The sequence below is a fragment of the Eschrichtius robustus genome, chromosome 7, assembly GCF_028021215.1.
Source record: "Eschrichtius robustus isolate mEscRob2 chromosome 7, mEscRob2.pri, whole genome shotgun sequence".
NCBI classification, from domain to species: Eukaryota; Metazoa; Chordata; class Mammalia; order Artiodactyla; family Eschrichtiidae; genus Eschrichtius; species Eschrichtius robustus.
Genome location: NC_090830.1, coordinates 108,752,252 through 108,774,969, shown reverse-complemented (window position 1 = coordinate 108,774,969; position 22,718 = coordinate 108,752,252). Strand labels below are relative to the sequence as shown.

The window sequence follows — 22,718 nt, the reverse complement described above, 5'->3', positions numbered from 1 at the left end:
AAGAGAGTCCCCTTCCCTTGACTCCGGGCAGGCTTGTGAGCTGATCGTAACTAAGGGAGTGGCAGAAATGATACTGTGACTTCTAAGTTATGTCAACAAAGACAATGCAGCTTCTTCCTTGTTCACCAGAACTCAGGCAGCCCTGAGCCATCAGGAAAGAAGGCTGGCTGTTCTGAGGCCACCATGCTCCAGGTCATTTTGGGAAGCCACTGAAGCACTCCAATCAGCAGTTCTAGCCTTACAGTTTTCCCAGCCTAGGCGCCAGACATATCGGAAACAAAAATCTAAGAAATATAACAGTTGGACTTCCCTGGTGGCACAGTGATTAAGAATCTGCCTGCCAACACAGGGGACACAGGTTCGAGCTCTGGTCTGGGAAGATCCCACATGCCACAGAGCAACTAAGCCCATGCGCCACAACTCCTGAGCCTGTGCTCTAGAGCCCACAAGCCACAACTGCTGAGCCCACATGGCACAACTACTAAAGCCCATGCGCCTAGAGCCCGTGCTCTGCAACAAGAGAAGCCACTGCAATGAGAAGCCCATGCACCACCACGAAGTGTAGCCCCCGCTCGCTGCAACTAGAGAAAGCCCACACGCAGCAACGAAGACCCAATGCAGTCAAAAATAAATTAATTAATTAATTTAAAAAATAAAAAATATAATAGGGACTTCCCTGGTGGCACAGTAGTTAAGACTCCAATGCAGGGGGCCCGGGTTAGATCCTACATGCATGCTGCAACTTAAAGTTCGCATGCCACAACTAAGAAGCCCACGTGCCGCAACTAAGACCCAGAGCAACCAAATAAATAAATAAAAATATTAATAAATAAATACTTCTCAGATTTTGCAGTAGTCCAAAAAATATACTGCTACATAAAGACTAAATTGTAAGATTAACTTCCGACAACTTAAATAAAAGCTTACCTATAAAATGAAAATGGAAAGAGGAAAAAAAAAGGTTAGTATGTACAGACACCATATATACACAACAGAGGGAAAATATGCAAAACTACTACAGTCCTTGTTTTTGTAACTGCCACAGGGCTGTTTTAGTAGCCATTAGTGATTTTCTAACTGCATCGTTCCTTCTACATTTATTAGCTGGCATCCTAATATAAGGAAGGGTTTTCTCTTCTCCTCTGTTTATTTATTAATTCATTTATTTATATTACTATAAACTTATATATCTTATTTTACTCATTGGGTTATAATCTGTTACTGTCCTATTTTATTTTCATGCTCCACATTTGGCTAATGGGAGCCCTTACAAACTGACTTCTAGTCCTTTTGACACATCTCCATCATTCTTTGAGTACTTACTTACTTTCTTGCACAAGATGTTCTAGGATCATCTTGAACTTTCTCAGCCCCAGTGGTAGAATTAATCATTTCTCCAAGGAGCCGTGGTTCCCTTTGTACAGCATGGTATTGAGAAATCAATAACTGGTGCTAAGTGTGCTTATTCCTCTTGGAGTGTCATTGCTTCTAGGCCCTCTCAGCAGACATGGCTGGGGAATGTGTATGTTTGCATGTGTTCATGGGTATACATACACATGCATACATGTACACATATATTTATAGCAATATTTATTTCTGTATCTACTTATCTGTATTTTTTAAACCATGAGTTCATACTTACTATGGACTGAATTGTGTCCCCCGAAATTCATATGTTGAAGCTCTAACCTCCGATGTGACTGCGTTTGGAGAAAGGACGTCATTAAGGTTAAATGAGAGTGTCCGTAAGAGTGGAGCCTGATCTGATAAGATTAGAGTCCTTATAAGAAGAGACACCAGAGAGGTCTCTTTCTCTCTCTCTCTCTCCACCAGGTGAGGACACAGTGAGCAGGCACTGTCTGCAAGCCAGGAAGAGAGCTCTCACCAGAAACCGAGTCAGCCAGAACCTTGATCTTGGACTTCCCAGCCTCCAGAATTATGAGAAAATAAATTTCTGTTGTTAAGCCACCCAGACTGTGGTATTTTGTTATGGCAGCCCAAACAGACTAATACAATACTGACCTTGAATTCTAATCTACATGAACGGTGTATTTTTTTTTTTATATAAATTTATTTATTTATTTTTCACTGTGTTGGGTCTTTGCTACTGTGCGCGGGGGTTACTCTTCATTGCGGTGCACGGGCTTCTCGTTGCGGTGGCTTCTCTTGTTGCAGAGCACAGGCTCTAGAGCGCAGGCTCAGTAGTTGTGGCGCGCAGGCTCAGTAGTTGTGGCTCGTGGGCTCTAGAGTGCAGGCTCAGTAGTTGTGGTGCACAGGCTTAGTTGTTTGGCGGCACGTGGGATCTTCCCGGGCCAGGGCTCGAACCCGTGTCCTCTGCATTGGCAGGCGGATTCTTAACCACTGCGCCAACAGGGAAGCCCCTGAACGGTGTATTTTTTTTAAGTGTTTCTATAATGCACCATTGCCTGTAGGACTTTGTTTTCAGCCTGTTCAATTTGTAAGTTCACAGAAGAGGGTTGTTGTAAGTTGCTTTTTGTAACGTCCTAAGCAGAAGGGTGCTTTTTAAAAAGTTTAGAATGATCAGATCATTTATCAAGAAAAACGGAGTTGACTCAAGAGTCTCACTGTTGCTTGTCGGGTGAGTGTGGAAGTTCTCTCTGTTCTCCCCAGAACAGAACATTCAGCAAAAACAAACCCATGGGAACAAGTCTCAGCCTCACTAGGGGACCATTTGTGACTGTCCAGCTGCTTGAACAATTCCTGCAGCATAGAGAGGGAAGGAGTCGAATGCTGCTTTAGTGTCTGTAGCAAGGTTTATATTATGCACTGTGCCTATAGCACCTTACTTCATCCTCACAGCAACGCTCAGAGGTGGGTATGATTATTCCCATTTTATAAATGAGAAAATAGAGAAGCAGAGAGGTTAAGTCATTTGCCTAAGGTTAAATAGCTAGAACCCTTTTCCTAGACTCTACTCCCCTAAAAACTAGCACCTTGCTGAGCCATATTGGAACCTAGGGCGAAAGGAAAAATGTGCGCCCCTATGTGCACTTATCAAAACATCCTCTCATATTTTGAACCAAATGGAAAAAGTGGATAAAAGCTCTACGATCAAAAAACGCAACCATATATAAAGCCCTGTGTCGCCCAATCTGTTCGCACAATATTGTCAACACTCACAAAGCCAACTGGCAGGAGACACAATGGCGGCCTTCCTGGGAACCGCGAGCTGATTGGAAATGACTGTTCCCATTGCAAAATGATACAGTGTCATAAAACAAACAACAGCCTGTCTTTATGTTAAATGTCAATACTTTGTTCATGGATATTTTGCATTAATTTTGATTTTTAAAGATATTGCATTAAAATATTTATCCTAATTATGGAGTTTTTTGTTGGCCCCTCAAATATTGCACCCAAGGAGTGTTCCACTTGCCTCACCTTAATCTGATCCCTGGTAAAGCCAGGTCTTGGCCTGAATTACCCCAGGGCTCCATTCCCCAGGGTAGGCCTTCACTAAACAGGGCCCTGTTGGGGAGTGGATCCCAGATCCCCCACTCCTGCATGGCCTCACGGAAGTGCCTCATCTTCTCATCAGAAATATTGAATCACAAAGCTGTAGCAATAGAAATGGTTCCATTGTGTGGTGAGCACATAATGGTCACATGCCTGCAAAGATGTCTGGAGACACCAGATATTCTCCACCCAGCCTTAGTCACATCTGACCCAGAAGCCACAAGTCCCCAGTTCCTACCCTGGTATGCTCAGCGGAGCTCATGGCATCAGAATTCTTAGCCTCTCCAAGCACTGGTATCCCAAGAGTTTGGCTTTCCTATTGTGGAGAATGGAGTAGAAGGAGTTCCTGATTCAGAAGCCCAGATTCCTGGTTTAACTGTCTGCACAGTACCCTCCTTAGCCAAGCAGTTGGATGAAAGGCTTTGCAGCAATACTTTCTATTGGAGATGAACATTGCTGATTTCTTCATTCTTTTCAGTATTTCCACAGGGCTTCAGGAGAGCAAAGAGAAGCCACTGTTAAAACCCTTTAAGCTACAATAAAGCACTTGCTGATATTATTTTGTGCAGGACACAGAGAGGAATTAGAGACCGTGGGATAAGGAAAAACAGCTCCCAAACATACCCTCCACCTTGCCAAAAGGGACCCACAATCCCAGTGTGCTGGCTCTTACTCTTCCCCCCTGGGAACTTTTACAGAAGAGAACTCAAATGACCACAAAGGTCAGCTTTGAAGTGAAAAAGAAGTCAGGGAGACTCAGCTGCCTATTCCCAGGTGCCCTTTGTGACCATTTTTAAACCAGTGCACAAACAACCCCTCATCTTCCAACGAAGCAAACGAGCACTTATCAAGGGCCTACTGGACACGCTGCATCCACTCCTGTCCCCTTAAGTTTCAAGCTGCAGCCAAAGTGAATTTCTAAAAACACAAATTTGTCATGAGGATGAAATGAGCTACTATTTGTAAAGTGCTGACTGGCATTACTGGCACATAGTAAGTGCTATAATGTATCTATTAAATAAACACATACAATGCTATTCCCCTCAGAGGACCAAATGGAAACTTCTTCACTACCTGCCTCTGCCTTCTGCTTCCCCACCTCTCTCTCCCTTGCTGACCTTACTCCAGGCCTCATTTCAAGTCCTCCTGAGTCAAGCTGCCTCCTGGCCTTAGCATGTGCCTTTCTCTCTGCCCAGACCCACTCCTCTTAATTTGATCAATTTCAACTCCTCGTTCACAACTCAACTGAAATGTTACCTCTGCCTTCTAGGACCTCCCCAAGGGAGCTTAGGTTCCTTCATGTTTATCACAATTGTAATCACAACTAAATGTTTTAAGTTTTTAAATATCTGCCTCCCTTACTAAGCTGTAAATTCCCCCAGGGCAAGGCTTATTAAAGGTGTCTCCAGTTCGATGCTGGTCAAGGAACTCGGACAGGGTGAGTCCCTAATGGACCATTGTCGAAGGAATGAATGAAACCTTTTTAATAGTGTCTCATTAGGAGGTTGGCCCAAGATTGCACAGCTGATTCAAGATTCGAACCCACGACATTCTGGCTCTGAAACCAAAGGTCTGACCACCACCCGGACTGTCCCTTCCTCACCCGCAAAGCTGCAGCCAGAAGACAAGTGGTCTGGGAGTTGAGTTTAAGGAGCTGTCTAAGTCTATTTGCAGAGGGCCACATGCTGCAAGGAACTCGGCGCCGTGCGCAAAGGCCTCGGGCCCAGGGGAGGGGGGCATCCGTCACGTGTAACCAGCAGGGCCAGCCGTCGCCGCACCCCGGGGCAGGAATGCGGCCCCGCCCCCGCTCCCGAGCCAGCAAAACCGCGCTCTCCCCGAGGACTGACGTCAATGAAGGGGGCACCTCCGGGCGCGGCGCGAGGGCTGCCTGGGGCGGAGGTAAAGGGCCAGGGAGGACACGCCCCCCTCTGCTGCTCCGCCGCTGATTGGACCTGGGGCCTCTTCGCACTCGGATTTCGAGGCCTTCGGAGAGAAGGGGTCTAGGCGGGACACGCCCCTCGCCCCTGTGCCGCCGCCGATTGGTTCACGGAGTCTCCGCGTTCGGTTTTGGAAGGCTCGCGGGGCGCTCACACCAAAGGTCGGCAGAGGATTGGCTGTTCCCGGGCCAGGGAGCGTTTTCTCCGGGGAGCCGCGGCTGTGACCGAGGTGGCCTGCCTCAGGCGGCCAGGTACGTAGGTTCGGCATCTTGGCTTGAGCTGCGGTGGAAGCGAGTGGGCGGGCCGTCAGAGCAGGGGTGTCGCCGGGACCCGAACTCCCAGGTCCACTTAGAGCCCGTCGTTGTGCGAAGCGGCCACGTCTGAGCCCCGGGGGCGGACCCGTGCTGGGGATATCGCCGTGTGACCTCGACCAGGATACCCGCTCCCAAGGTCTTGTCCTGTTGATGAACGCCGTCCGGTCCCTGTAAGCACCGTCGAGGCAGGAAGCCCAGAGCTGCGCCCGCCCTTTCGAAAGCCGTGGAAGGGGTTGGGGTGGGTGCATCTTAGCTGACCCCATCCCGATTTGAGGTCTGTCGGCTCTGCCCTTCAGCGTGGTGAGTAATCACTCTAACTCCCCGCGGGGTGGTGGAGTGTCGAGGGCACAGAGGCTGGCTTGGGAGACCCGACTTCCGATCCCTGCGCCTTCCAAAACCCGCAGAAGCAGATAGCCCGTTTCAGAGCCTCCTGGATCCTTCCTCCCCCAGACGACCTCGTCAGCCATCTGGCAGGAACAAAAATAGCAGTGGTTGAGCGCGTGGGCGCTGGGATCAGACTAGGGTTCCTATCCCAGCGTCGTCACCTACCACCTGTGTGACTTTGGGAAGTTACTTAACCTTTCTGGGCTCAGCTTTCTCATCTGTAAAATGGGTGTAACAATAATAGTGCCTCCTCATAGGGGTGTTGTGAGGATTAAAGATATTACTCCTCAGAAAGTGCTCTTCTGCACTTGACAGGGAGCAAGCTGCCTCAATGGCAGCTATGATTTAAAAGTCCCCAGATGAATCCATCTCCCTTTACTCTCTTCTCCCAAGAGTGAAGGTCCCTTTTGAGGGAGTTTCATGACAGTAGTGAGGATGAAAATGGCAATGATTCTATAGTCCCTGGTGGTTAAACAGCCTCTCTCCCTTGCATCATTCATTCACGATGTAATGTACTAGGATAGATGCTTTCGCATACTTTATCTCCCTATCCCCTAAGGGTTATTTATTCTCACCATTTTGATGATGAGCAAATTGAGGCAGGGGAAAACCGAGGCCTGCCAAGGTACCCAGTTATCAGGGGCAGAGCCAGAATTCAGGGTTCTTGAACTCTTGAAAAGAGTTATTCCTAGATCTAGCAGGGTTTACTTCCAGGTCATATCTGAGAATTGATCTGGGGGAAGGATCCATTTCCTTTCTTTACCTCCTGGGACACAGAACTGGAGACCAACCTGTGTCCAGTTCTCTCCTGGCTGAGCTAGGCCCACAAGGCCATTTGGACTGAGCCTCCTGCTTGAAGGAGCCACTGATTTTGGCTGCTGTCCAGTGGCATGTCTGTGCAGGGAAGCAGGCCAAGGCCACAGGTGTTGATTTGGGCCCTCGGCCAGAGCCTCCAGTTCTTTTTCTGAAGAGGCCCTTGGCCTCTGATTACAGATTATTACCATCACCAGCATTATCTGAAGGGGGTGAGTGAGGGCCCAGTTGCCACCCAGGTCATACAAGTGTGTTGTGCCTGTCATAGTTCCCTGTACCTCCCTGAGACTACAGAGGGAATGGCTGTCTGAACTGAGCTTCATACATGACAAAGAACGCTCAGTTGGGCACCGTATTTATGTACTGCAAATTCAGTGCATGGTGAGTCACTTTTTAAATATATTTCTTTGTAAGAGCCCTACAGTCCATTTATTGCCTGTTTCAAAACAAGTTGAACTTCATTTTCAACATTTGATATTTACTTTGGGAGTTCACTTCTAAGCTAGTTTGGATCAAATTGAAGTATTTCACAATTAGTCTTTACGCATTTGCTCACAGACCCATACCTATTTTTTATGTCAGCTCTGAAATGAAAGATCCATTTATAATCTTTTAATAGACCCGTGGTTTCATTTCCCGGTTTAAAAAACTGCCATTGTTCAAGTACACACTGACTTCCCTGGATTCAGGTCTTGTCCAGGAAATTCGTGGGAAAGTAACACATTGAATAAGACAGGAAATTTTGTTCTGATAATAAAAGTGTTCCGATTCAGTTTTCTCAAAGTTTACCAGATAGTCCTACATGAAATCCACTGATTTTTATTCCCAGCCTCACTCTGCTTTCTGAATCCCAGAGTGGGAGGCAGACCAGGAGTGAGGGGCCTCAAAATCTGGAGGTGCCAAGGCCTCTCGAGGTTCATGGAGGCTGTGGTTGAGGCTGGAGGCTCAGACTCTCCCAGGTGGTTCCTTGTTGGTGTGTTTGTAACTCACTGTAACTCTGTAACTGGCCTCTGGAGGCTAGAGGCTGGAGGCTAGAGGCTAGAGGCAGGAGGCCGGGCCTTGCAGGGCCTTGCAGCCCTGGCAGAGGTGGCTGGACCATCTGGGAGGTCAGGCTCCGAGCCACATCCTCCCTGAGGCAGACGCTGCTACTTGATCCCATTGCCATTCTCTCTGAAGGGAGGGTGAGATTGCCTGAGTCTAAGAGAAGGACTGTCACCCCTTCTCCCACCACCGAGGTCAGTCTGGGAGTCTGCTCCAGGCTTGGCCATAGCCAGCCTAGGTCACTAGAATGCTTTAGAGCAGTGAGTTCTCTGTCTTCTACCAGACCCTAACCCCACAGCCCACAGCAGCACAGCAGGGTCTGGCCTCCAGGGAAGACTGAGGAGGGAAGAAAAGGGGAGCTACTGGTGGGGAGTTCCCTGGCATTTAATGAGCCAGACCTGTCCACACGTGTTGCTCCTGGACCCTGGCAGACAAGCAAACCCACCTCTGCTTCCCTATGGACCTAGCCTTGTCATGGAATCATTGACTCTCAACACCAGCACATACCCTTGGAGACCACAAGCATCAGCCTGTCCTTTCAGATGTAAGAGGGAAACAGGCCCACAGAGGCCACGTGAAGTGCCTGAGGCCTTTGAGCCCGTGAGTGGCAGAACTAGGGCTCGAACCTCGTCCTCTGACTCATAAGCCAGTGCTCTGTGCACTGGACCGCGTTGCAGTTCCAGATTTCTTTTGTGGAGGCTGGGGATCTTCCTCTTCAGAGTGCCACAGGTTCATGGCTTCAAGGCTGGGGCAGCCTGTCACCTGGTAAAGAGCTCTGGTGCTAGTGAAGATTAAAATAAATTCTACAACCCCACTCCTGCCTGGCATGTGGGACATTCACTGTTCTTCCCTTTCCACTGGCAAGTTTCCCCGCTTTGTGAATTGGATAAGAATAGTGAAATAGTCCTCACAGAAATGATGGGAAGAACTGTGCTTTGAGCTGCCTGGCTATGAGGGCAACTTGGTGGTTTAAAAGCTCGGGCTGCAGTCATTAAGATGAGGTTCTGGCCTCGGCTGAGCCAAAGATATGTATTTCAGCTACTCTTTAGTCCCCTTTGAATGGCGATGAGGATAACAGTGCCTGATTCCTAAGAACTGTTTTGAGGATGAAATGATATCATGCATGTCACTGATTCGGAATAAACACCCCAAAGTTAGCTTTTATTTCTCTTTATCAGCCTGAAAGTGTTACTTGGTGACTGTTGTTGTCTGGTCACAGTATATTTATATCATCCAGCGCTGGGGGTTTAATTACCACACATATTAGGTCCTAACTGGATTCCCATAATTGTGCCTATGGAGAGGCAGATTTTAAAATTCCCATTTTCCAGATAACAAGTACATATTTTTTTTAACTTTTTTTTTTTGGCCACACCGCGCAGCATGCGAGATCTTAGTTCCCTGACCAGGGATCGAACCCACGCCCCCTGCAGTGGAAGCGCAGAGTCTTAACCTCTGGACCACCAGGGAAGTCCCCCAAAAGGCACAATTTTTTTTTTTTTTAAGAGCTATTCTTTTTTTTTTTTTTTAATTAATTTATTTATTTTTTGGTTGAGTTGGGTCTTCGTTTCTGTGCGAGGGCTTTCTCTAGTTGTGGCGAGCGGGGGCCACTCTTCATCGCGGTGCGTGGGCCTCTATCGTGGCCTCTCTTGTTGCGGAGCACAGGCTCCAGACGCGCAGGCTCAGTTGTTGTGGCTCATGGGCCCAGTTGCTCCGCGGCATGTGGGATCTTCCCAGACCAGGGCTCGAACCCGTGTCCCCTGCATTAGCAGGCAGATTCTCAACCACTGCACCACCAGGGAAGCCCAGCACAATTTTTATGAAGTTAATTTATCAGTCTTCTGAAGGTTTATTTTAGTTATTAAATCTTTTTAAAAGAGAGTGGGGTTCTTATGATAGAAGGCCTAGAAACTGGGACAGGGTGAGTGTGGAAATTACTGGAAGGAGGATGGCTACTGGGATGAGGAGGAGGGATGGCCAGGGCAAGGAGGGGGACAGTCATATCTGAGGAGTGTGAATGAGAGAGAGAGAGATGGCTCAAATTCTCAAGAGCATAAAAAGCAGGTGGGAGTAAGGGTTACTTTGGCAGGTGGGCTGAGGATGGATAGGAAACTGGTAATGCTCTTATTTATATGATTCTGTTTTGTTTTTTTTTAATAAATTTATTTTATTTATTTATTTTTGGCTGCGTTGGGTCTTTGTTGCTGTGTGCGGGCTTTCTCTAGTTGCGGCGAGCAGGGGCCACTCTTCGTTGCGGTGCCCGGGCTTCTCATTGTGGTGGCTTCTCTCGTTGCGGAGCACAGGCTCTAGGTGCGTGGGCTTAGTTGCTCTGCGGCATGTGGGATCTTCCCGGACCAGGGCTTGAACACGTGTCCTCTGCATTGGCAGGCGGATTCTTAACCACTGCGCCACCAGGGAAGTCCCTGATTCTGTTCTTTTGCACTTTTTACAGTGGGCGTGTACATTTTTAATTTAAATATATTTTAAATTTGTAAGCCGGTTGCTGTTTGACAGGTATCTCTATAGCTGGCTGTGGAATGAGGTCGACTTAGCAACCAGGCCTTCCTTGTTAGGCCCGGGACTGTGAAGGGTGAAGGGAGCACAGGCAGGCCTTCTGCTGGCTCAGGCCAGGCTGCTCAGAGGAAAAGGAGCGTCTACATTACACCCCTGACCCAAGTAACAAAGTCAAGGAAGCCAAGAAGAGGGGCATTTGCATTTATTTAGCTCCCACTGGGGACCTGATACCACACTAGACCCATTTAATCCTCACAATAATCCTGAAAATTGATTATTAGCCCCATTTTACAGTTAAGCAAACAGGCTCAGAGAGGTTGAGTAACTTGCCTAAGGTCACAGCCAGGAAGGTGGCAGAGCTGGGATTCAAACCCAATTCTGTGTAATGCCAAAGTCCTTGGTGTTCCTGGTCTCCAGTCTATTTTCCAATCCCATAGCTTTTTCAGGCTGTAGTGAAGATAAGGATAAGGTGGGTGAGCCTCTTATCCCTTTATCATTCAAAAACAACTATCTAGAACTGAGGGAATTCAAGTTTCATTTCTTGCATATGAGGAGGCAGGGGCATTGACCGGAGCCTAACTTTTATTGAACTTAGTATCAATTTCTGCCTCTGCCCTGACAGGATATTCTAACCCTGTAGCCCCTTCTTCTGCCCCTACCTTTGTCTCTGTGGTCCTTTGGACTGTGGTTAGATATGATTGGTCTATTTCATACCGTGTTTACTAAATTATATGGACTAGGTTCATCCCCAGGGTCTTGAAAATAGAAAATGGGATGGCTGTTCTCAGTGTTGTAGATGGAAAAGCAAATGAGTGGTCTTAATGCTTTATGTGTCTTCACTCAGTCCTCACAGGAGCTCTACGAAGTAGGTACTAGTATGGCTAAGTTACACAGGAAGCAGATGAGGTGTGGAGGGTCACCCAGCCAGTAAGTGGTGCAGGCGGCCAGAAGCCGGATTCCCACCTGGGGAGCCCAAGTCCACAGCCCCTCTCTTACTTCTGTGCCACAGAGCTTAGGTCTCAGCATCAGAGTATTCTGGATTGTTCTTCAGTTTCCTCATCTGTGACATGAGGAGGTTAAAAAGTACCTACCTCATAGGCTGTTATGTTCATATTTCAACGATGTTATGTGAATACAGACAGCCCTTACAGTGATGCCTGATACCTAAGTGCTTAACACGTTTCAGCTGCCGCTGCTACGGGCGTTATCACTAGGACCCGGGGTCTGCGTGGACTCCAGAGCCAGACAGACTTGGGTTCTACTTCTGGCTCTGCACTTACACATGGCTTTGTGCCTGCAAGAAAGTCATTTAACATCTGGGGTGCGCTTCTTCATCTGTGAAGTGGAGATAAACAATCCTCACCTTCTGTGACCCTTAAGTTAATACATACGTCAGGCACATAAGCACTTTATAGTAAAGTTTGACTGCCATCATCATTATTATTTCCTCAAGGTGCCCTGGGAAATTAGAGTGATTTTAAGTCAAGACTTCCTCCACTTCGGCTCCTGGAGAATAGAAACACCAGAAGCCCTTGCGTTAGTCAGGACCCCAGGGCTTGGGAAGGGCCCGCTGAGCTGCTGACGACCCTCCCTGTTCCTTCCTCGGCACCCAGGATGGGTACCCCCGCCTCTGTGGTGAGCGAGCCACCCCCCTGGCAGGCCCCGACGGAAGCCCGGGGCCGCAAGCAGGCCTCGGCCAACATCTTCCAGGACGCTGAGCTGCTGCAGATCCAGGGCCTGTTTCACCGCAGCGGGGACCAGCTGGCCGAGGAACGAGCGCAGGTCGTCTGGGAGTATGCAGGGGACCACCGTGTGGCGGAGGCCTTGAAGAGGCTGCGCAGGAAGAGGCCGCCTCGGCAGAAGCCCCTGGGCCCCTCGCTACACCACTGCAGCCGGCTCAGGTAGGCCCGTGGGGCTGGAGGGCCGCGGGGAGGAGAGCTCTAACACGCCCACTCTACCCTTTCCCGGCTCTGGGGCCTGGAGCTGCTAACCTGGCCTCACCTCGAAGTACCTACCTTTGGGGTTGTTGTGAGGTCTACACAGCGCTTACTTACCACATGGTTGACACTTAGAGGTTGCTGTTACTACTGGAATCGTCTATGACCCTAACCCTACTCCCATGGGAGGGGGTGCCTGGGTCCTCTCAGTGCCACCTCATTTCGCAGTGATTCTCCACCAGGTGCGAGGGACTATGGTCTGGAAGAAAAAAACAATCCTGTTTACCTGTTGCTGAACAGGTAACATTCAAAAGTAAGCCTGGTGAAAACCTTGGCTGTGGGATTACTAAGAAACTAGCGTAAGAGAGTACTGTAGAGACATCAAGGGTTAAAAACGGTTGAGAAACTTTACCTTAAACTTTCCCTAGTCCTCCACCTCTTTGCTTATTAGGTCACTGCCAGCTCAGGAACAGCAAGCCCCAAGAGATCGAGTTGAACCACACGGCCTAACCAATCACTATGGGTTACACGCTGGGCCCACAGTCAGAATATCAGATCTGAGCAGGCCTTCTGAGATCATCAGGTCCAGGGGCAGCAAATCAGCTTCATTGCTCATATTAGTTCCAACTGATTAGTAATCCCTACTGAAATCATCTTAAGATGGATACTTGCCCTCTGGTCTTGCATCAGGACAGATTAATGATGTCTGCCATGAGTACAGGATGAGGAAGATGAAGAAATGCTGAGTGTCACACCCCCTGATCTAGCCCCACTCTCTTTACAGAAGAGCAGTCTGAAAGCTTTGCCTTGTCATGCAGCTCTTTGGGCAGAGATGAGACCAGAGCCCTGGTCTCATTTGGCCCTGAACAATGTTTTTTGTTTGTTTTGTTTTTTAATATTTATTTATTTGGCTGCGTCGGGTCTTAGTTGCGGCATGTGGGATATCTTTTAGTTGCGGTATGCGGGATCTTTTTTAGTTGCGGCATGCGGGACCTTTAGTTGTGGCATGTGGGATCTAGTTCCCTGACCAGGGATCGAACCCAGACCCCCTGCATTGGGAGTGTGGAGTCTTAGCCACTGGACCACCAGGGAAGTCCCCCTGAACAATGTGTTTTAATAGTTCACCATGACCAAAATCTCTTCAGTCCCTGTACTGTCCTTCCTATTGATGTTGGCTTAAAACACACTTGTTCCCTGCAGAATCACAGAGCCCCGCGCTCCACCGGCCGACCCACAGAGCAGTGCCACGGAGATGGCTTCCAGCGAGCAGTATCTGAACTCCAGGAGGACCAATGCCAGGATCCGCCGGAACTGGAGGAAGCCAGGTCCCACAAGCTACCTTCATCAGATCAGACACTGATCCGGGGAAGGGGCTGGGAACAGCTGTATCTTCCCCAGGATTCATAGGGACTTTTGCCAAAGGGTCTGGGGAGGCGAAGAAGGAAGAGAGCTGAGGCAGACAGCCCCACTGCTGCCACTGGCCTGCTCGAGTCAGAACAGGCCCGAAGGCTTCCACTGAGCTGTTATATGGGACCCATTCCTCACCAGATTGAGGAGAAACAGTGACCGTTCCTGCCTCAGCCCTTCTCAATTTAACACTATACCTGGGCTGCATGATATTCCCCTGGGAGTCAAGGACAGGCACTCAGACTCAGCATCTCACCACTCCTGCTACTGACCCTCCTACTACTACTGTAACCCGTGGTCCAGCAGCTTGTCCCACACCCCTGCCCCTTCAGGCCAGCACAAGGAAACCATAGTTTAAGTGGCAAAATAAGACCGTTCGCATCAAGAGCTTTGTGAGTCTGTCACAGAAGGGGAAGATCCAGACTGGACACTCTGGAGCTGGGGGTGAGGCACTGGGCTCGCTGCAGGGAGGGAAGGAAGGAGAAAATAGGGCTGGCCTCCTTTACCAGAGGCTGTCAGAGTGGGAGGCGAGATGGAAGCCTCTCCATAGGCAGTCCTGGTCCAAGGGGAGGAGAGAGGGTCCTTGGCCCCTAGCCAGCTCTGGAACGGGAGACTATTACAGTCAGCCCTGCATAGTGGGCAGTGACCCTAGGCCAGATGAGTCTGCCGTCAGTGTAGTGGGCACCAGCTCCTCAGCTGGCTTCTGCATCCCTGTGGACCAACCATCCTGAGGCAGCTCGACAGCTGCACCGATCATGCCTTTTGCGTTACTGAGGTTTCCTGTAGCCTGAAAACCCTTGAGGTGAGGATTTTTGACTACTGTTCTGGCTTTGGCTCAAAAGAAGCCTACTACATGTTCATTAGCATTCAGCTCCCCTCACGCCCATCCTATCTGCTTGATAATCAACGTCACTTAAAGGAGCCAGGGTTCACATTGCTCCAAGTGGGCAGTGATGCACACAGAGAGCAGAGCTGCCCTCTTACGGCCAAAAAGAGAAGCCAGTCCACATTCCTTACCCCAAACCTTTGGGAGAGATGATTTTGTGATTTAGAATTTTTTTGGCTTTTAGAAAGGAGTCATTGCAAAAACTGTATAATCCCTATTGGGGGAACATCTCGTAACAGAACACTAATATTTCTGCAACAAATATTCACAGTAAAAGGGATACATGATGATTACAAATAGCTTTGCATCTGTGTCGGTGCAGGTCAGGTGTTGGTGTCAAATGAGTTATGAAAATATTTTGGGAAATGAGGACCTGTACCTTGCTCTGCTAGAGGAAAAGAGACTCAGGAGCCATATCTCAGTAACTCCATGGCAACACAGGGTTCTTTGTCCTTAAAATTGCATCCTACCTTGTCTTCCTTCCACCAAAGAAAACTAGACAAAAAAGGTCAGAATTGGACTTGTTATTCTTACATCTGCATTGATTTAAATACATTACATACAATTTCTACAGTGCATTAGAACAATACAGAGGCAGCAGCACTCTACAGCCCAGCCTCTACTCCCTGACGCTGGGAGACAGGGCCTGTGGCTGGCAGAGGGCCGGGCGGTTCCACGAGTGCCGCCCAGAAACCTGCCTCGGCACTCTGGGCCCTAGCTCTCCCAAAGTCCACATTCAAGGCAACCTGAGTACAGGCTTCAAGGAGAACGGATGTGGGCCAGGAAAGGATGCCCCATACTCTTTGGCCTGCCAGGACCGGGACCAGCTCCCTCTTAACGTAGGACCCAATTTCCTTCTCATCCCAGAGCTGGTCTGCCTGAGGACAATGTGCAGATCTGCTCAGTGAGGGAAGCAGCCGGGCTCTTTAGACTGCTCGGGCCCTCTCAGGACCCAGGTGGGGCGCTTCACCAACACGTTTGTACACAGATGTCTGGAGAGCTACACACATCTGGGTCCCCTCCGGCCTCTGGGAGCCCTGCTGCTCCCATGTTCTCACAAACGTGGTCCCCAAGGCCAGAGTCGGGGTCGGCTCAATGGGATTGTCAGGGCTGGGGCCGGCGGGGAGCTGTGCCTTGTCCACAGGGCATGCGTACCCAGATCCAGAGACTCTTCCTGTCAGCGGGGTGGAAGCCCAGGATAAGCTGGCTCCTGGGGGCCGGACTGGAAGGGGCCCAGCCTGGCGCAGCTGACGAGAGAGCTGCACACCTCCTGCATGGCGGGAGCTAGGCAAGCAGAGGGAACACAGCCATAGTCCTTGCTCTCTTTCTTTGGTTGTTCTTCAAACCTTCAAGATAGTCTCTTTCCAAGGCTGATTGACCAATCGCAGGACGCCGGAAACTTGAAACGTCCAGTAGCACAGGGCTGCCCCATAGCCACAGGTGGCACCCTCTTTACTCCCCACTGAGGCCATTCTTTGCTTTGGTGTAGAAAGGGCTCGGACAGCTGGTAAGGGGGACGGACAGCTGAGGGAAGAGAGACATGGAAGCAGGAAGATGCACACTGGGCTGGGCAGCCACCGGGGGGCAGTGTGAAGGCCTCTCTCCTTAGGGCCCTGCCTTTCTCAAGAAGCCGTGGAAAAACTGGCCTGGAACAAGAAGTCGGGGAGCAAAGGGAAGCTGCCAACCAGGAGGCGGAACACAAGTCCTGTTACCTCCAGCAAGCAGAAGTGGTAGCAGAAAAAGAAGTCCAAGGACCTAATATCCTGTCCTCTTATGTGCTGAGACCTCCCCCAGAACCCTCACCAAGAGCCACTCCAGAACCGAGAACTGAAGCACTAACTCAAGAGTTGAGAACAAAACATCTAAAACAACAGGAACAAATTAGCAGACTGGGAGAGTTTGTTACCTTTGGCTACGGCCAAGGACTAAGGAAGCAAGGCTCGGATAACTTCACCCATAGACCATTACAGTTCCCAGCATATACCTAGGTGGTATGGATCACATTTGCATGCTGGGGAGTCAACTTACTCCCTCCTGCCTTTGCCTGAGTGACAAGCAACCTACAGGCCTGGACTAGAGGGGTTGGGTCCCCAGCAGGGGAGGGAGCAGAGGTGATCTATACCATCACTGTAAAACTGCTGGGAGTTCTAGAGCAAACATCTCCCCACTGTGAGAATCGTGTCTGGAGTCAGCCTATTGCACCGGTGGGAGGAGAAGGGGAAGAAGACTTGGCAGAAAACCAAAAGGAAGTGTGGCTTCTGTCTGTCCCAGCACTGCGAGTCACCTAGCTGCCTTGGTCCGTGGGGGTAAAGAACTGTGAGACACCTGGATGTCTGGGCCCATGCAAATTTAGGTCTGGATCAGAGGTTTTCTGCTGCAAGAGGTTCTGGGATTCTGCCTGGGTTTTATATTTAAATTTGTATTTGTTTTTTTCTGATGCAGAATATAATGAGGAATAGCTACAGAGCAGGGTGTCAGGAAGGGAAGGGAGTTTCCCAGCCTTCCCCCAGGAGATGCTGGAAGGGAGATGCTCCTTCCCGGGCATCTGGACTACTTGGCACGGAGCGCCAGCCACACCCCGCCCTCCCCCCCCCCCCCCCCACGCCAGCTCTCAGAAGGGCCCAACAGCACACACTGTCCTTCTGATTGTGCTTCTCCCTGTGCTTGGGAAAGCTCTGAGGGGGTGGTGAGCAGAGAGGGAGGGCTCTTAAGGGCACTGATCTCCGCCGGCTTCTCTGGCTCTTCCTGCAACCTGCTCCCCAGGCTTTCTCCCAAGCCAAGTCTCAGACAATGTGCCTTTGTCTGCCTCTGGGGCTACCACCATGAAAAGAAGGGCTTCCGACTCTGAAAGCTCTGTGTGTAGGACTCGCTAGCAGATCGCTGGTGGGAACGGGCCGTCTCGACAATCACGGGTGGCATCTGGACGAGGTGCAGGGGACTCTTGTTGTCTTTCAGGGCCTGGGTCAGATTTAGGATCTGCAGTGGGGAAAATGAGATCAGTGAGGGCAAGGCCTAGGCATTCTGGTCTGCCTCTGAAGGGAGACCTGCAGATAGAGTGCTCCTATAAATCAAAACAAAAATAAACAATCCACTAATGGAAAATTGTACCAACAGGCTATTTACTAAAGTAAGAATATAAGTGGGCAATATACAGAAAATGGAAACCTCTCTACTCGTTGAAAAAATACAAATGAAAACAAATACCTCCTATTGTTTTGCCCTTCTAGCTAGTAAAGATACAGAAGACTACGATGACGACTCAGCTGGGGAAGAGTTCAGAGACGTGGCTGTGGGACTGGATCGTGGGACAGTTTTCCAGAAAGGCAAGTGGAACATAAAGGCTTAAAAGTGAACAGGCCCTCTGACTCAGCAACTCCATTTTTAAGGACTAAGGGAACAATCACTGACATGCACAAAACACTTAGTTTCAATCAATACAGTGCAGTATTGTTTGTAACAGTGAAAATGATACAAATACCTGAGAGTATGGGATCAGCTAATAACTTAAGGGATTAGAAACAAGCAGTTAAAAAATGTATTCTCTTGGCATGGAAAACTGATCACAATGTCTTAGATGGAAAAGAAAGGAGATAAGGAACCAGTATTATAGTGTGGCCCCTCCTTTATTTTCTTATCTACTTATCTACAGAGAAAAAAAGTCTAGAAGTGATTGGCAGTAATTATCTCTGGGTCAAGGAAGGTGACCTAGAGATAGGGTGATTTTTGTTTATCCTTATTTTCTGATTTTCCTACAAAGACCATGTATTAAACAAAAAAAAGCCATTTCAGTTGAATTGTCCCTCTCATGCTGTCTTTTCATCATCTTTTTTTTAAATAAAATTTTTACTTTGGAATAATTTTATACTTACAGAAAAGTTACAAAGATAGTACAGGCAGTTTCTATGCACCATTTACCCAATTTCTCCTAATTTTATCATCTTATATAACCGTGGTACATTTACCAAAACTAGGAAATCAACATTGGAACATTAGTATTAACCACACTCCAGGCTTAATTCAGATTTCATTAGCTTTTCCAGTACTGTTCTTTTTCTGTTCCAAGATGCCACAGTGCATTCAGCTCCTTTCCAATTTTTGTCTGTATTTCACATATATTTCAGATATGTGTCCGAAGGAACACATTTTCTTCCCCTTGTCAAAATCATAGTCACCACCATTTATCTTCTCTGGTAGGACAGTACAAAAGCTGAAGTTGTCCTATGACAGCCTTCTTTAAACCACTGGATGTTGAAGATTTTCACAGCCAGGCCAGACACATGGGACGGGAAGCTAGGCGGCACCCCCAAATCACACAGGCCTCAAGCCATAAATATCCTTGGCCTACAAGTGCTGCCCCAAAAGAGGCAGAGATTCAACCTGGAACAGAGGTCAGAAGAGAGAAGTCGATCCTACCAGTAATTAATTTCTTTTTTACTTCATTGTTTTGGTATTGCCAGCACCCTACACTGCTTCGAAGAGTCTTGAGTACAAGATCAGGCCAGAGAACTAAAAGGAGGTCCAAATGGAATTAGAGTGAATTGTGCAGGAGACCGCCCAACTTAAGAGACGGGAGTTTACACCTGCCCCGGCTGGGCCTCCCTGTGCTTTCTTTGGTTCTCCGGGTTAGAAGCCACCTTTCCAGCATGTTTAAGTCTTTGGGGTAAAATGTCAAACTGTCTACAACTTACTTTCAAAAGATTTGGCCAAAAACAAACAAACAAAATCTATCTATCTAGGGAGAGAGACAAATTATATAGATATATTAAAGAGAGGAATTATATAGATATATAGAGATAGATACTATTCAGATAGATAATATTTAGAGAAATAAGATAAAGCAAATGTGGCTAACTAAATGTAACAATTGGTGAGTCTAGAAGACCCCACTCACTCTTTCAGTTTTACTGAGGTTTGAAATGTTTCAAATTAAAAAGTTGAAGAAAAATTTATAGCAGGCACATAATGCCAAAAAAGAAATACTGTCTTTGAAAATGTTATCTGAAGAAGCTTTCCCTCAGACCCTGCATTCTTTATCTAACTCCTGGTTAGAAGCCTTTATGGTGAGGAACAACTTCTATCACCCAACTCCATCTCTCTAGGGGCTCCTCATTCTTCACCTTTGACTCTGGGCCATTGTACAGCCCACTCTGTGATTACAGCTCAGGTAGGTAGAAGGTGGTGCCTTCCTTTCACCTGCATGCTAGGAGGAGGAGCTGGACTCTCATGGAACCTTATGGTTTCAGAGGGAGGCACTCTAGGTTGTAAGATGCCACAGGCCCTCAAAGGACATTAAGAGCACCAAGTTGGAAAGAAAGCTAAGATTGCACTCTCTCAATCCACCCCCCCAACCCTGCCTTTTGCTACTCTAGATAATGGTCCTAACTAAATATCATGAGAGGAAGATTGCTATGATGTTGGCAAGAGACTGGAGCTGGGAAGGGATTAGAGAAGAAACTACAATAGGGACAGAGGTACAGCCTACATAAACTTGAGAAGTTTGTGCCTTTATGCCGAGTTCCATAATACCAGACTACATCACGTGGCTTTTAAGGTTTCTAAAAATTCTGCCAGCCTAACTGGGCCCTTACATTATTTAGGAAATGTAGGAAGACCATGTTACAGTATTCAGGCAGCTATAATAACTGCAGCTCTTAAAACCTGTCTGTCCCATTTCTAGAGAAGATGGGCTCGGTAAGCTCAAGAGTTGCTCTCACCAGAAGCCTTTTGCTAAATGGAAGAAAGAGGTAAATGTATAATTATGACTGAGAAAACCCTCTTGTCCTTCAAAGATGTGAGAAGCTGTATACAAAATCATAATCAAAAGAGCTAACCCATATTGAGTACTTCAGTACACCAGCACTACTCCAACTGTTTTCAATGATTTATCTCATAATAATCCTGCGAGGTAGGTGCTGTTATTAATCCCATGTTACAGATGGAGAAACTAAAAGAAGGAGAGATTAAGTAACTCGACCAAGACCTCATAGCTAGTAAATGGCAGAGCCAGGATTCAAACCAGGCACTCTGACCAGTTTGTGCCCTAACCACTAAGCCATCCCAGCTATCTTTAAGACTTCAAAGTGATAAGCAGAATGTCAGTGTCCTACAGAGTTTTTAGACAATTTTCAAGCTATTCTTTACTATGCTTTGGAAGGTCAACAACACCCTGGGGGTTTCCTTGGTTCTCTTTGAAGGTGAAGTGGAGAAAAAAGAAATAATATGGCTTGTAACTATAACAACAAAAATTATAACCATGACCAGCATCTGAGTGCTTACCATGTGCCAGGCATTGTTTTTACTAAACACTTGATACACATTATCTTATGTAATCCTCGGGCCAACTATGCAAACTATGATTACTGTCCCATTTTATAAACAAGGAAGCAGAGACTCCTGCCCAAGGCCATAGTGCTGGGAATGGTGAAGCAGCAGGCTGACTCCGGAGCCTAGCTCTTAACCACCACGGCATGTGGCTGCCTTGCGCAACTTGAGGACACAGACCACCAGGTAAATTTACCAGTGAACTATCCAGCAAGTGGCACAGAGCTAAGCACATAGTAAGTGCTTCACCAAGCACCAGATACCATGGAAGAGGTGGGAGATTTGGGACGGCTACTTTTCCTCTCAGGTGTTAACGGAGAGTTACAAATATGTATGGCATAGACTAAAATGGGTTTAAAATACAAGCTTTACACATTTACTCAACATGAGCATAAAACCCTGTCAGAGAGATCCCAGGGATGACACCAGGAGGATGTTCCAGGCTTACCTGTCCCCGCATGACAGCGATCTGCTTATGGAACTGGCCCCTATCGAAACCAGGATCTTTCTGCAAAAGAAGGGCAGAAGGAGATGGAACCTGCATGAATCCCTCAGAAGAACCTGTTTTCCTCCCCCAGTTAGAAACTTCCTAATAAAGACAACCTACATGAAGCTTCGGAGACTTAGTGAAATTAACCACCACCCCAGGAACTCCCTGTTTCACACATGGGGAAATAGAGAACAAGTAACTATTTTGTCCTCAGTCTCATCATTAAGTCTAGAGAACTCCAGGTGCTAGTGCTCCATTTGAAAAGGAAAGCTCTGCAGAGACACTGCAGCCTCATGACACACGGGACACAAACCAGTGTGATTCATCACAGCTGCCAATCTGTTTCAGACCAACTCAAACCAGGTCTTGCTGTCCGCAGGGGGGAATCTTGCTCTTCATTGGCTAACACAAGCCAGAAGGGTGTTGCCATTCTCTTTTGGCTTGTGTCAGGACCAATTAGAAAAACCACTGGAATTCTTGCTTCTATATGGTTATAAGGCTGAGGTTCCCAGGGCTAACCTTGAAGAGTTCATATAGGTCCTCCTCCAAGTCCTTGACGAAGTTAGGGTCTGATATCTTTGGAAGAATCAGATCTTTGATCTCCTGAGAGAATGGGACTTTTGCCTGGGGCAACCAGGCCCAGTAAAAAGGATCTGAAAAGAGGAGAAGTCAAAAGAAAGCTGGTGTTGAAAAAATCCCTGCCCATCTATGTCCTCCACCTGTCAGAGCACTGGCGAAGGTAGGATACCGCTCTTATTTGAAACACAACAGAAAATAAAAGTTATAGGGGCTGTTAACCCTAAAGGTTACACAGTAAGTGGAGAAACTGGGCTTCAAACCCAGGTCTGCCCAATACCTTAGCCTGTGCTCTTTCCCAGACATTATATGACTCTCCAAGATGTACGCCTATCTACAAGCAGTTACTTGTCACCGAAACATTGAGATGCTCCTTCTGAAAAGACAGACAAGTACTGCAAAGGGACTAGTGACCCTCTACTTGTATCTTTCCCTTTCCAAAAGTTTCTCAGTTATAATGGGGCAGGGGCTGGCTTCTAGAATGTCAACATGGAAGACAGAACACTGACAGCAGCTTGTATTTAGAAACACAAATAGAATAAATTATGATAAGACAGTCCTCAGAAAGAATAAGAAAAATGCAAAGCAGAGATGCGAAAACTCAACTCTGTGCTTCAAATG

The 22,718-nt window shown here is 47.8% G+C and overlaps 2 protein-coding genes across 5 annotated transcripts in view; one reads left to right on the top strand and one right to left on the bottom strand.

Annotated features, from left to right (window-relative positions):
• Nucleotides 1-5,673: 5,673 nt before the first annotated feature.
• Nucleotides 5,674-18,513, top strand: AVPI1 (arginine vasopressin induced 1). Of its 3 annotated transcripts, none has more exons than XM_068548313.1 (4): nucleotides 5,674-5,898; nucleotides 12,094-12,381; nucleotides 13,618-13,742; nucleotides 17,938-18,513. In XM_068548313.1, the coding sequence occupies exons 1-4, from the start codon at nucleotides 5,879-5,881 to the stop codon at nucleotides 18,054-18,056; spliced, it is 552 nt and encodes a 183-aa protein (XP_068404414.1). In that variant the 5' UTR covers nucleotides 5,674-5,878; the 3' UTR covers nucleotides 18,057-18,513. The 3 variants fall into 3 exon arrangements, with proteins under 3 accessions (XP_068404414.1, XP_068404415.1, XP_068404416.1); XM_068548314.1 differs by having other exon boundaries at nucleotides 5,674-6,028; nucleotides 11,934-12,381; XM_068548315.1 differs by lacking the exon at nucleotides 17,938-18,513 and having other exon boundaries at nucleotides 13,618-15,225.
• Nucleotides 17,308-22,718, bottom strand: part of PI4K2A (phosphatidylinositol 4-kinase type 2 alpha) — a 24,322-nt gene continuing 18,911 nt past the window's right edge. The window contains exons 7-9 of one of the 2 annotated variants that reach the window (XM_068548309.1): nucleotides 22,041-22,174; nucleotides 21,480-21,539; nucleotides 17,308-17,686 (exon numbers count right to left, since the gene is read on the bottom strand). In XM_068548309.1, coding sequence (XP_068404410.1) covers nucleotides 17,525-17,686; nucleotides 21,480-21,539; nucleotides 22,041-22,174 — 356 coding nt within the window. In that variant the 3' untranslated portion in view covers nucleotides 17,308-17,524. Of the gene's footprint in view, nucleotides 17,687-18,643; nucleotides 19,088-21,479; nucleotides 21,540-22,040; nucleotides 22,175-22,718 lie in introns of those variants that run through there. The other variant, XM_068548311.1, reaches the window with a different exon arrangement.

Bases quoted from the DNA above. Each gene is read 5' to 3' on its own strand.
- AVPI1 (XM_068548313.1), top strand. From the start codon at position 5,879: ATGAACGCCGTCCGGTCCCT. The intron at 5,899-12,093 runs GTAAGCACCGTC...CTCGGCACCCAG, and splicing joins ATGAACGCCGTCCGGTCCCT to GATGGGTACCCCCGCCTCTG. The intron at 12,382-13,617 runs GTAGGCCCGTGG...TGTTCCCTGCAG, and splicing joins CACCACTGCAGCCGGCTCAG to AATCACAGAGCCCCGCGCTC.